At 36.9% G+C, this 14,351-nt stretch overlaps 1 protein-coding gene across 1 annotated transcript; it reads right to left on the bottom strand.

Annotated features, from left to right (window-relative positions):
- Positions 1–4,350: 4,350 nt before the first annotated feature.
- Positions 4,351–8,084, bottom strand: LOC100677140 (olfactory receptor 4M1). The gene has a single exon (XM_064292232.1). The coding sequence runs from the start codon at positions 5,859–5,861 to the stop codon at positions 4,920–4,922; it is 942 nt and encodes a 313-aa protein (XP_064148302.1). The 5' UTR covers positions 5,862–8,084; the 3' UTR covers positions 4,351–4,919.
- Between the last annotated feature and the right edge of the window lie 6,267 nt (positions 8,085–14,351).

Consider the following 14,351-nt stretch of genomic DNA (forward strand, 5'->3'; position numbering starts at 1 on the left):
CTGTGAAATGATAACTCATTAGGGATTTAATTTGCCTTTCCCTGATGACCAGTGATGTTGAGCATCTTTTCATGAACCTACTCTTGAGCTATGTCTTCTTTTCTGAAGTGTCTATTCAAATAGTTTTCTTATTTTTTTCTCAAGGGTACTGAGGCAAAGAGATAAAGAGAGATCTCAAAGTTCCCTTTCAGTCTGTGACTTGTTTATAATGCTGCATTTTAACAATAAGTAATTTTTAATTTTGAATCCCAACTTATGGTGCAGTGGTTAAGAGCTATGGTTGCTAACCAAGAGGTGGGAAGTTTGAATCCACCAGCTGCTCACTGGAAACCCTATGGGGAGTTCTATTCTGTCCTATAGGGTCACTATGAGTTGAAATCAACTCAGTGGCAACGGGTTATGATTGCTACTTCTTTTTGTGTGTTCTAAAAAATCATTGCTTATCCCAAGGTTTATAGAAAACGTATTCGTCTATGTTTTCTTCTAGAAGCTTTATATTTCTAGGTATTATATTTTTATCTACGATCCGACAGAAAGGGTTAGATCCAACTCGGTATTTTCCTTATGAGTATTCAGTTGCTCTGACATCACTTGTTTAAAAGACTTTTCTTTCCCACTCATTCACATTGGTTTCTTTGTCAAAAATCAATTTGCTATATATTTGAGACTTTCTGCACACTCTATTCTGTTTCTTTGAGCTGTTCGTTTATTCTTACATCTATATCACACTCTCTTAACTCATGTAGCTTTATAAAAAGCCTTGAAATGAGGTAGTGGAAGTCCTCTAACTTTGTTCTTCCTTTTCAAGATTCTTTTTGCTATTCTACATCATTTGAAAGCAACCATAATAGTATGGGGAAAAAAAACAATATTTAAAACCATAAATATTTTATTTCCTGAAGTAAAGAAATTGAATATTGAGAAAAAAAACTGTCCAGAATGGTCAACCCTGAGATATATCCTAATAAAAATATAGGACTTTAAGATAAAGAAAAATTCTCACAGGCCTCTAGGTAAATATATATAATATGTAATACACATACATGTATATATAGAATGCAAAGGGAAAAAACTGACTAACCTCATACTTCTTTCAGTAGCAACATTCAAAGCTTCAGCTTGCTGTGGAATATATCCTTGGATGAGCCTTGGAGTTTGTCTCCTCTCTCCTCACCATCACCTCTTGTGGCCTTAGAAACAGAAACATACATCTTCTCAGTAAAAGCTGGTTTCTGTTTGCCGTTTATTCCTCTGAATTTCTAACTTTATTTGCTTTTTTAGACTCTCAGTATTCTGTACTTTTTTTTTTTTGATCAGATCTTCAAAGCATTTCAAAGGGTTTTTTTAGTCTTTTATCCAACATGTGTATTTGTTTTCAGTAAGAGGGTGGCTAAAGTTATCTAATGTACCACCAGATGGAAATGGAGTAGAGTTCTATAGCGTCTGCATCGTCACAGCATAGAACAATTACATGCTGCTCTGTCATGTGAATCTTTATCTTAGTTTAGTCTTAGGTTTATAGTTTAATATATTTAATTTTCAGCACTCAGCCTTTTGTCCTAGTTTCTCAGTTTTCACATGGCTGGTTGAGGTATATTCTCTGATAGTTTCTTCAAAAGGTCGTTGGAAACAGCGTTCCCAGATTTTTGTTGCATGTTTAAAACTTTGTAACCTTTATTTTGAAAGCCAGTTTTACAGGATATAAAATCCAACAGTTACACTTGCTTGTCTGAAGAATTTTGTAGATTTTGCTCCTCCTCCCACCTCCATTTATTTAATAACAATTCATTTTCTTGTGGAGCAAAGCACTGTTGGTCAACTGGCCTGCTTCCAGTGGAGTTGGGTGGATGGAACCACTACAAAACTTGTTAAAAGAAAACCCACATCCCTGGGGAGAAAGGTCTCCAGTGACATTTATTCTCTTCCTTATACAATTATACATTTTAAAATGTTAATAACCATGTGTTATTTTAATAATTAAAAAACAGAAGAATTTTACTTTTGTCTGAATAATAAAGCTGCTTTTCTCTGATGTCGTGGTAAAGTTCATTCCGTTAATTTTGAGATTAGCAAAGATGCCATGAGGTGAGTTGAACTTGGGTTCTAAAATCTCAGACAAGTCCGTGAGTAACTGAGAGTATTAACCACAATCTGGAGTTAAAGATTTTAACTCTTAACTACTAACTCTGGATTAATCAATCCAGAGATTGCCAATATTGCAAATAGAAGCTCAACAGAGGCTTTGGAAGGAAGAAGAAATGAGAGACTGAAACACACACAAAAAAGGTTAAAAGACATTTAGAAGTGAAAAAAAAAAATCAAACCTGTTGCTGTCAAGTAGATTCCAACTTATAGCGACCCTATAGGGCAGAGTAGAATTGCCTATATGGCTTCCAAGGAGCGGCTGGTGGATTCAACTGCTGACCTTTGGGTTAGCAGCCATAGCTCTTAACCACTATGCCACCAGGGTTTCCTTTAGAAGTAAAGGGGAGGAAAAAGGGAAGAGTGGCATGAGGAGGAAACGATTATGCATGAAGTTGTTGGTTAATATCTCTTTCTTCTACACTAGTCTGCCTTTTCTCCACTTAATGTCTTAGCCAGGGTTTCCTCAATCTTGGTACTATTGACATTTCTCAGTGTACAATTTTTTTCTTGGGGGTAAGGGGACAGTGGGGACTCTCCTGTGTGCTGTATGATGTTTGGCAGCATCCTTGGCTTCTACCAGGATGCTACTAGATGCCAGAAACACCCCACCCCCAAGTTGTGGCCACCGAAAGTGTCTACAGACATTGTCAAATGCCCTCTGGTAAAATTGCCCCAGTTGAGAACTTCTATCTAAACTTTTATTGTAATCATATCCTCCAGGAATCAGGCTAGATCACTGTTTACTAGTGCCAAACTTTCCTTATTTCTTCTTCTATATTTGTTCCTAATTTCAGATATTTTAATTAAGCAATTAATCATCACAGTTCTGGTTTTCATATGTTTCTTTTTTCTTTTTATTTCTACCTGAATCTTTTTCAACAAATATCCCTTCGTAGTAGCAGTATCAGTGTTTTGTTCAGTTGTACATAGGGTCTCTATGAGCCAGAACTGACTCAATAGCACCTAACAATAACAGTAGCAGTGCACTGGTGTTTGAAGATCATATCAAGTCAGTGGTCTCTTCCCCGTGAACGTTAATCTTAGCTAGATTAGAGATAAATGACAAAATGAACAGACATTTGCTGATCCATATATAGAGAGATGACAAGGGGTAACATGATGTCTAGAAATGTAAGTTATCTTTATTATTATTTCCGTGTATATCTTTTGTATTCATGCTCTGTTGTAGAATATTGGAGAAGTCTACCATTTTATTCATTTCCAGGTGATGGCCGGTCAACTCAAAATTCAGGAATCATAACCCCAATCCATGCCTTTAGGTTCCTAGAAGAAAAGTCACCGTAGCATTGAGGATGGTAGAAGGTCATCATAGGGAAAAAAATTCCCAAATCAAAGAAGAAATTCTATGTACCATCAATCCATTCTGTGTACCTGGGGTGCACTGGGCCTGGAACAAATTATCTCCCATACTATTAATAAATAGAATCTCTATTTTTTTTTAATAGGTAAATAGCAACCCTGGGGTTGTTCTTATAATTCATTCATATATATTTATTCTTGACACTGGCAGGAATCTATTTCTCTCAAAATGTAGTCAAGTGACCTCATCAAATAAAATAAGATACTGACACTCAATTCACACGAAGTGTTCCAGTCTTTTAATGAGTATACCCCCCAGGTTGAACTGAAAAGTTAATTTAACTAAATAAATATACCCTATAAACTCAAATGTTCAAATCTACCTTTCACATTCTGAAACACGGTCAGTAATTGGGTTCTTAGTGTCAGGGAATAGGAAATTGATTACAAATAAACAATCAACTAGAGTATCATGGAAATCAATACTTCTAGATTTTTTCCATATGTACTAAAAAAATGGTATGGGAGAAAGAACTCTGAATTATAATGCTAACAAAACTAGCAGCCTACTAATTCAATTTTACCATGAGAAGCAGAAAACACACAATGTGGCAAAGGATATAATAATTTTTTAAAAAAATTACACAGTTGGGTATTTACCAATCCCAGCCAACCTAGAACCCCTTCTTCCCAAGCCTGCTTTGACCCTGGAGGATGTAGGGGGACATTGGCTATAAAAACCTCTAGCTGGCTGGAGGCTATCTGTGGAAAAAGAAAGTGGTCTTAGGAATCAACCAAATTACACTCCACTGTGAACTCATAAAAATTGTTTCCAGAATGTGTCCGAATCTTGAGTTCTGTTACCAATACTGTTGAATACCTACCACCTAAAATAAGGGTTGAAATTGTTCATATAAATGAGCCCTCACTTTCCATGATTAATTCTAAAAAGAGAAAGAGATAAAAGAAAAAATAGATAAACTATTCTTCCAGGTTCTCCAAACACCATCCCACTAGGACAAGATTGAGACATGACATCAATACTTAATTTAATCACTTGAAGCTAGTCACATTCATATGCTGGCTCATTTACTTCATATTTATAGTTGGCATGTCTCCTATGTCTTATTTATTTTATTATATCTCAACACACACTCTTCTCACAGAGCCTCTCCCAGGGTAGTTACTTAAACAATTACTGAAAATGTGTGTTTTAGGGCATATTGTTACATCTGAAAGTTTAATAATGATCTGCCAGAAATTTCAAAGTGGGTGCAAGTAAACTTAATTGCATTTTAATGTCTTTGTTTTTTCAGCAAATATAGGAATAATATAGTGATATTTTAAGACCTCTGATGAAAGGAGGTAGTGAAAGCAGCATTATTACTACTGCAAATGTTTCCTACTTTGGGACGATGATAATCAAGAGGGTTATAAACTATACTATTTATCTTTCACTTCTCTTTACATAAAATGTATCTGTTGACCAGCTTCCTCATGGCTGTCTTTACTTCCTTGTTTCGCAAGGTGTAGATGATGGGATTAAGTAAAGGGAATATCACCATGTGGAACACAGACACCACTTTATCTAAGGAAAAAGAATCAAATGGGCGAGCATAAATGTAGATGGATGGCCCAAACATTAACACTACAATGGTGATGTGGGAATAGCAGGTAGACATGGCCCTGTTGGTACTCTCACCTGAGCCTGAGTGTTTCTTGAGCATGGACAGAAGGAAGCCATAGGACATTAGCAGAGCAATGAAGCACACCACAGAGATCAGACCACTGCTGAAGATCATCACTAGTTCTTCTGGGAAAGTGTTGGCACAGGCAATTCGAACAACCTGTGTGACATCACAGAAGTAACTGTCTAACTCATTGGGCCCGCAGAAAGGAAGTCGAACAATGAGAGCCACCTGTATTATAGAATGGACAAAGCCACCCATCCAGGAAAGAGCCACCAGAATACAGCAGAGATGTCGATTCATGATGGTAGCATAGTGGAGGGGGCGGCAGATAGCAGCATAGCGGTCAAATGCCACCACCGTGAGCAGGAACATCTCTGAGGCCCCAACAAAGTGCAAAAAGAAGAGCTGTGCAATGCATCCTCCAAAGGAAATTATCTTCCTCTCTACAAAGAAGTCCACTAGCATTTTAGGGGCTGTGATGGAAGAGTACCAAATATCAAGGAAGGCCAGATTAGCCAATAGGAAATACATGGGTGAGGTCAGATGGGGGTCAAGTCTGATGGTGCAAATGATAAGGACATTCCCCGGAAGGATGAACAAATAGAAGGACAGAAATATAACAAATAGGACCAGTTGCACCTCCCGAGTCTGGGATAGGCCAGTGAGAACAAACTCTGTCACCCTGGTGTAATTTGCAGGTTCCATTTCTTCACTTTGCTTTTTTCATAGTAATAGCTATAAAAAAAAGATAAAGAAGCAATAATTACTCCAAGTAGCATATAACAACCTGTTACCATTTAGTTGATTCTAACTCATGGAGGCCCCACATGATACAAAATAGAACTGCTCCATAGGGTTTTCTTGGCCATAAAATTTACAGAAGTAGATTGCCAAGCATTTCTTCCCTGGCCCTGTGGGATGAAATTGAAGAACAACCAACATTTAGATTAGACAATCACAAACTGCTTGCACCACCCAGGGAACTAGCATTTAACTAAAGTTATATTAATGCTTTCAAAATCATCAAATATTCTCAGTCATTAAGAGATTGCTTTTTTTTTTTTTTTAGGGTACATTTGATTGCCCCACTTTATGTTTGATAAACTCAGAAGAGAGTGTAATGATCCTATACATTAGAAACACTGAAGCCATATGAAGTGTGTCACATATTTGAAACCCAAATCTCAATTTCTTAATGCTATAAAATTCTCTTTTTTTAATGAAACTCAGCAGTGCACTAATCCTTCCCAAAACATCTGCCATAGTAAGAAATATGTGCAGTTACTTTTAAGTTTAACCAAATTTTAGACTGATAATCTGAGATAGAGTCTGTTCTCTCTAGACCATTTTTGTTTGGAAGTCTTGCCAACTGGGAAAATTGGTCTGTCATCTAATACCTTGTATACTGATCTGGCTTCCATCAGGGAACTGAACCCCACTCAGATGACACAACCTTGCTTGCTGAAAGTGGACTTGAAGCACTTACTGATGAAGATCAAAGACTCAGCCTTCAATATGAACTACACCTCAACATAAAGAAAATAAAAATCCTCACAACTGAACAGGCAGTATCATGATAAACAGAGAAAATATTGAAGTTGTCAAGGATTTCATTTTACTTGCATCAACAATCAATGCCCACGGGAGCAGCAGTCAAGAAATCAAACAATGTATTTCATTAGGCAAAGCTGGTGCAAAAGATCTCTTGAAAATCTTGAAAAGCAAAGATGTCACTTTGAGAACTAACATGTGCCTGACCCAAGCCATGGTGTTTTTAATCACTTCCAAACCAAAAAACCAAACTTGTTGCCATTTAGTGGAGACAATGAAAACGGAAGGTTGAAGAAGGGTTGACACATTTGAATTATGGTGTTGGTGAAGAATATTGACTACACCGTGGTCTGCCAAAAGAACAAGCAAATTTGTCTTGGAGGAAGTACAGCCAGAAAGTTCCTTAGAAGCAACGATGGAGAACCTTTGTCTCATGTACTTTGGACATGTTATCAGGATGGACCAATCCCTGCAGAAGGACATCATGCTCAGTAAAGTAGAGGGTGAATGAGAAAGGGGAAGAATCTCAACAAGATGGATTGACACAGTGGCTGCAATAATGGGTTTAAACATGCCTACTGTTGTGAGAAGGAGCCCTGGTGGTGCAGCTGTTAAAAGTTCAGCTGCTAACCTAAAGGTCAGTGGTTTGAACCCACCAGCCGCTCCACAGGAGAAAGATGTGGAAGTCCGCTTCAGTAAAGATTTACAGCCTAAGAAGTTCTATGGGGAAGTTCTACTCTGTCCTATAGGGTCACTATGAGTCAGAATCAACTTGATGGCAATGGATTTGACTTGTTTTAGTATTGCGAGGATAATGTAGGACTGGCCAATGTTTCGTTCTACCTACTGTGACATAAGTTTACTATGAGTCAGAGCCAACTCCAACAACAACATACTGAACTGACAGTCATTTTAATAGAGAACAGCAAAAGCAAAGGCCCTGTGGCAGGAAAGAGCTTTAGAAACTGTTAGAGGAACTGAGATTGACAGCAGCACAAGCATAGAACCAAGAGATAGCCAAACACAAAGTAATTCAGCTCACAATAAGAAAACTGGATTTCACAGCTTCCAATATTTTAGAATAAAATTCAGAGGAGTAGCTTAACAAGATTTGTAGTTTAGAAATATCACTCTGGTTGTTACGTGGAAAATAAATTGGAGTGGGACAGGTTTGCAGGAATAAGATAATGATGGGTTGTATTAAAAATATAGCAATAACTAGAGAAATGAATAGTCTGTTTAGAAATATTTAAGAGACGTAACAGGCTGGATTTGGTGTTAGGTTACATATTGTTATTCTCATACAAGTCAGCTGGAATTTGAGTTCCATATGCCAGTTTTTTTAATTTAGCTTTCCTTTTTTTTTTTTTTCCTAATGTTCTGTGTCTAGAGTGATGTTTATCCAGCACATTCTAGGTGCATAATAAAATGTGACTCATTCTGCTATACATCTTTAGACAAGCTTTGCCACAGTCTAAGGAAGGTTGGAAATTGTACCAAGAAAATCTAGAACAAAAGTTATGTCTGCAGGAAATTCTTGGGGGAGATAAACCATCCATGGAGAACTAAGGGTATCTTTCCAAGGTTACCATTAAGAAGGGGCCATTTAATACTCTTAGAGCAGCTCAAGAAGTTGGTCAAGGGGTTTTACTTCAGTCCACATCCACCCAACCACTCCTACCAGGTTTCTGGATGCAAACTTGCCTCTCTTTAAAAACACTGAATGAATTCCCCCTCTGTGCTTGATCTACAGGGATATACTGTCTAGAGGATGACTATGGAGATACCTAGGAGTACAGAGTTCTCCCTGCAGGTGTGTGAACTGTGAACTGTCTTCAGGGGAACCAAAGCTTTGGTGAAAACAAAAATGTGTTTAGAATTACTTCCTTAATACAATGTTCACTCATGTGTCTGAGCAAACTCTGAGCAGTCACAAGGAAAATCATTATCTTGTCAATTTGAGGTGTCTAGGGAAGCTGTCAAACATGACCCTGAAATAGTAAAAGATTCAAAAACTCAAGAGATACTGTGTTACACTCATACAAGAGGCTTTTAAAAAAGATTAGGTATCATCCATACCATTGTCCATTCTCTTCCCTTAAAAAAAGATGTAGATAAAGAAGGCAGTGACCCCAGGAAGTAAAGTCACTCAGCCTAGCCCCTCTTGATAATCAAAGACATTCACACCTGAGTGAAATGCTTTCAGAACGCACGCCCATAACATCGAAAAGAGAAATTAAGCTAAGGCTGAGAAGCTGGGAAAATGGAAGGAAAATAATGAAGGAAAAGGAAGCTGTAACAGTCTTGTATTTCTTCTGAGGATGAAAACAGTCCATCTCTAGGGACTACATTGCCATCAATGGGATATTCATTCAAATTAAAATGCAAAATATAGTTTTAAAAGACAAAAATGTTTAAAAGGTTTATAGATTCCTTCAAGCAGTGATTTATCAAAAATCCCTCCCCAGAGAAAGGAGCTACCTTTTTGCCTTTCAATCCAGCTGATCAAGGGGATCATGGCCAAGGCTGTGGTGGAGCTTTAGCCTTACTGGGTTCTGGAAAAGCTCAGACAGAACACTGATATATGCCAACTGGGTTGTGAGGGAAATGGAGAATGTGAGTGAGTGTGGTAGGAAGGTGTTAGATTTTCTTAAATATCAGGACATAAGAGGTTGATTTCCAGGGACCCTCCTACCCCAGTTGGTTGTATGTTAGGGCACAATTAAAAACATATAAATATATATATATATACGCACACACACACACACACACACATATATATGTATATATATTTAAAACAGTAGGGAAAGGAATCACATAGCAAAGTCATTATTTTAATACTTATATTTTAGCTTTAAGAGGCATAAATTTTTCATACAGATACATACACATATTTTAAAGCTTTTTTTTTCAATTTTCTCAAAGTCTTCAGAAAGAATTGAATTCTCTGAAAGTGTGTGATATTTGTTTGACTCCTAAGAAGCACTGAACAAAATTGAGAGACTTGGATTCTTATCATAGCTCAGCCACCAAAACCTTTGTGATGTTGAGAAGGTCACTCAACCTTCCTCTACAGCAATTTCTTCCTAGTAACATGAGAGATTTTTTACTAAAATTTTAAGAAATGTGCTAGCTGTAAAATTCTGATTCTATGAAAATAAAGGTGGATTGAGAGCAAACCTTTCAAAAAGGTAAATTAAGAACAATGTGCCTAAGAATGTGGAGAGACAATAACATAAACATCGTTGAATATGTACAACCCATGAGAGAAATAACTTGATTTTTTCCTAATCTTAAAATATCAAGCTCATCTATCTTATTCTGTGAAATATTGAAGAGATAGTATATGAAAACACCCTCACCATATGGATGGTTATATGAAGACCCTGGGACCCACAGTCTCATAAATAAACCAGTAGCAGAAAATACCCAGATGTAGTAATTATCTTGATTTCATGTAACACTGTTCCCCACAGTTGGCTAGCAAGACCAAAGCATTAGGATCAGAGAAGGGCCGATCTCAGCATGAGAGTATTTCAAGCATTCAGTTGCTGCTTCAGTGTTTCTCTTGTAATAGACTTAGACATGGAGCAAGAATGCCTTGGCTCTAACCACAGCTGAACCACTCACTAGCTGTGTAACCATGGGTAACACACCCAACTCTCTGCCTCTATCACCCTTCTGTGTAATGGGGACAATAATACTACCTACCTCATAGGGAGTTTTGAAAGGATTAATAAGATAATGCATGTAAAGTTCAGAAAAATACATGATACATAGTATACACTTAATAAATTATTATTATAGAGGTTCCCCTTGCAAAGTAGAGAATTAAATACAGAACCTATCATCCTAAGACGGAAACCCTGGTGGCATAGTGGTTAAGAGCTATGACTGATAACCAAAAGGTTGGCAGTTCAAATCCACCAGGTGCTCCTTGGAAACTCTATGGGGCAGTTCTACTCTGCCTGATAGGGTCACCATGAGTTGAAATCAACTCAACGTCAACGGGTAGAGTAGAGTAGTATCATCCTAGGACAGTCTCCTGATCTCCAAAATATTGCACCTTAATGTCTGTTTACACTCCCCACTATTTTCCTTGGATATGTGAGACTAAAAACACTCCCAGGAAGCAACGTGAAGAAGAGGACAAGAACACCTGATTTATAAACACCAACATCTCCTCCCATTTTTCTCAAACCACAATCCTATGTGTGTGTAAAAAATGTGTGTAGCTGCTGATAAATCACTGTTACTAAAACCTCCAGCTACTCTCACAAACCCTCCTTTTCCAAACCCCTGAAATTTTACAGAAGTGTCATTGGTGTCCCCACAGTTCTCTGTTCACATCTCCAGTAAAAACTTTACTCTTTGCATTGTAATTTCTCAGTTTCTATTTGACCAAAATACGACAGAAACTCTGAGCACCTTCAGGTTATGGAGCATGTCTGCGTATCTTTGTATATCCAGTGCCTAAACCACTCCTAGCTCACTATCGATCTTCAATACGTGTTTACTGAATGAATGAATAGAGGAAAAAATGTGTTTTTAAATGAATGAATAAATGGCTTTGAAAGAAGAATAATCAAAGACTTCCAAATCTAATTGTTGTATCAATTAAATTTAGTTTTTCCTGACTCTGTTTCACAGTTCCTGATTTCATTTCCTGTAATCTCCTTTTTAAATTTATGTTTTTTATTGTGATAAGTATATATATATGTATGTATGTGTGTATATATATACATATATATAAAAAAATTGCCCTTTCAACATGTTTTACATGTACAATTCATGACATTAATTATACTCATCGTGTTATGCAACCATCCCCGCTTTCCATTGGAACCCTCTTTTTAAAATGTCTCTTTTTCACCCACTTTAATTTCAAGGAAATGTTTCCTTGCTTTTATGTTTCTTTTTCCTTTACTTTCAAAGTTATATACTACTTACCTACTCGTATCCCTTCAAAGTGAAACATCTCAGGCCCCACCTCCCCCACCCTTTTCCTGTGTCCATCCTGAAGACTCATCACAAGAAATACTGAAGATCTTGGGGTTTTCCTGACTTCCTTTCAGGAATGACAGGACTCAAACTTTTGGAGGCTTTTTTAAAGGACTTAGTACTCTCTGAAGATCCATAAGTAAAAACAGCCTTCTCTGTTTGAGACAAGAATGGCTCTTTCTAAAAGTTTGAGATGTCCAAGGTGTCTTGTTGAAATCCTGTTCAGCCTTTGGGTTTAAAATGCTCTAGCTGTGCAGATCAGATAAAAGAATAAAGAGTTTGTGCACCAACTCCATCATTAAGACCTGCTCTGCAGATCTGTGTTTCCTGAAGACCTTACCTAAGGCTTTTTGCTTCTTACAACTGTCCTCTGATTATTTAACATAGCTATTTCCATCACTATATTCACTCCATTGTCTCAAAAATGGAGTTGTTTATGTGCACATTATAGCATCATCCTTCCACCTACCAATTATTGTGCCACTCTTTGTGCAGTCAAGGAGTATAGGGAGGGAGTGGAAGGTGCCAAATCTTCCCCCATCCACAACAGAGGGCTTCATCTTCTACATTTTGGTATACATTAATCCCTGCTCTGATGTAACAATGAGCTAACTAGCACTGTGGGTTGTAACTAAGAAAATCAATTCTCTGGAGGCCTGGGGCAACCAGGTAGGAATCAAAGTCATGAGGGAGTAATTTAAAAAGTTTACATCTGCTCACTCAAGAAGCACAGAAATGCAACTTTTAAGTTGCTCCGAACAAGTGTGGGAAATAACTAATTACACTTAGAAGTTTTTTGAGTGGAAAACGTTATGTTCTGTGATATTATCCCCTCTTTTTTTTTTTTAAAGTATAATGAATGCTTCCTATTCTACTGTTTCAAAGGACTGTATCATTTAGAGATGCTGAACCCTTACGAAAATAGACATGTGTCCAAATCCTATGTTAATATGGGATAAATTACTTGATCAAATTACCTATGGATGCAAAGAGGGCCTTAAGTCCTTACTCTTTAATTCTAAACTATGTTTTTAAATTGTATTCATTGTCTTCTACATGTGTTTAATCAATATCTACTTCACATCAGACCCCACACAACACACCAGGAATAAAATGATGAACTACAGAGAAATAGTCCTTTTTTCCCTAAACCAACCTATTATTGACTCTTCCATCTTTCAAGTCCCAAACACTTGTCTATACCTTTCCCCTAGAATGTAACATATACTGTCTTGCACAGGCAATTATCCTTTTATATATGAACATTTTGGCTCCTTCACTAGATGGTAAGGTCCAAGAGGGCAAGAATTTTCTTCCACTAATCACAATATTGCCCAAAGGCAATGATGCAAAGTAAAGATTAAGTGAATATGTAATGAACTAAACTGTGTTTTAATATATAGGCAACATTCCTCCTCATAGTCTCATGATCCTGTAATGATTCTTTTAAAGTGTCAGCCTTATTTAACAAATTAAATGTTTTACGGCCAATAGTGTTTGATTTTATTTCATTTTTTCTGTCAGCCTGATCTCCATCACACATCTTTCAGAAATTTGTCCTCCTAAAATTATCCACATATTGTACTCTCAAAGGCATACTTGAATTTTGTAAAGTGAAGAAAACAGAATTGCTTTTTAATACAAAAAAAAAAAAAAGCAAACTTCCTCTTCAGTGATCCATGAAGTCCATGAGGTATCCTTCCATAAACTTCTGAAGACCTGTGTTTAACTTGGGGATGAAAAGACTCAGAGAGAGCTTAAGACATAAATTCTTTGGATTGACCCCAGAGGAAATATCAGAACAAATGCGTGTTTGTAGAGAGCTTGGTTTAACATAAACATCTTCAAAAAATTTGAGCCCGTGTTCCGTTCTAAGTGGTTGAAAATCAATTCAGCTTCTTCCAAATTCTTACTAAGTGCACATGAACATGCAGAAATAAAGTGTCAATAGTACTCATATATAATGTATTCCAAATTCTTGGGAGAATAGGCACTGAATACTACTCAAATAATGCTGAATTAATTATTTTAAAAACATCCCTAGATTTTAGTCCATGGCATCCCCTAGAATATCTCATGAAAAAGAGACCAATGGAGAAATTCATAGCTCTTTCCCTGGCTCAGGGAGCTTGAATAAGCATCCCACTCTTTGCCTTCCAAATGTGCACTGAGAGAGAAACAATCATAGAAACTAAAATTTCAGGAAATGTTTTGGCTTAAATTAAGAGGAGGTTAGAAATAGGCCATATATTTTAAGAGATAGAGTTTAACAAGCAAAGTACAATAAATGCAATTTAAGGCAGGAAGACTTGTGATTAACAAGGCAGTCTGGGGGAATTCATTTTTCTTGTGTTGTATTTGCTTGGATGGTATATTTAGGCAGTTAAATTAGGACAAAGCCAGAACAATAGCAAAGTAGAGGTGTACAAGGTAAAACCGTGTCAGTTCCTGAAAACTACACTAGTTGCTAGAACTTGTTCTTCAGGTATGTTTTTAACTATTACAGAAGCATCAAAATGGGATAGAGAGTCTGAGTACTTTTTTCTCTGAGATTTAGTTAAAATAAAATATTCAACATGAGGTTGATAGGAAAACCTTTAAGAACAATGAAAAAGAAAGAACTCATGAAACATTCAGTAAGAG

Source organism: Loxodonta africana, chromosome 10 (genome assembly GCF_030014295.1).
Source record: "Loxodonta africana isolate mLoxAfr1 chromosome 10, mLoxAfr1.hap2, whole genome shotgun sequence".
NCBI lineage: Eukaryota > Metazoa > Chordata > Mammalia > Proboscidea > Elephantidae > Loxodonta > Loxodonta africana.

Excerpts from the sequence above, each read along its gene's own strand:
- LOC100677140 (XM_064292232.1), bottom strand. The coding sequence starts at position 5,861 with ATGGAACCTGCAAATTACACCAGGGTGACAGAGTTTGTTCTCACTGGC.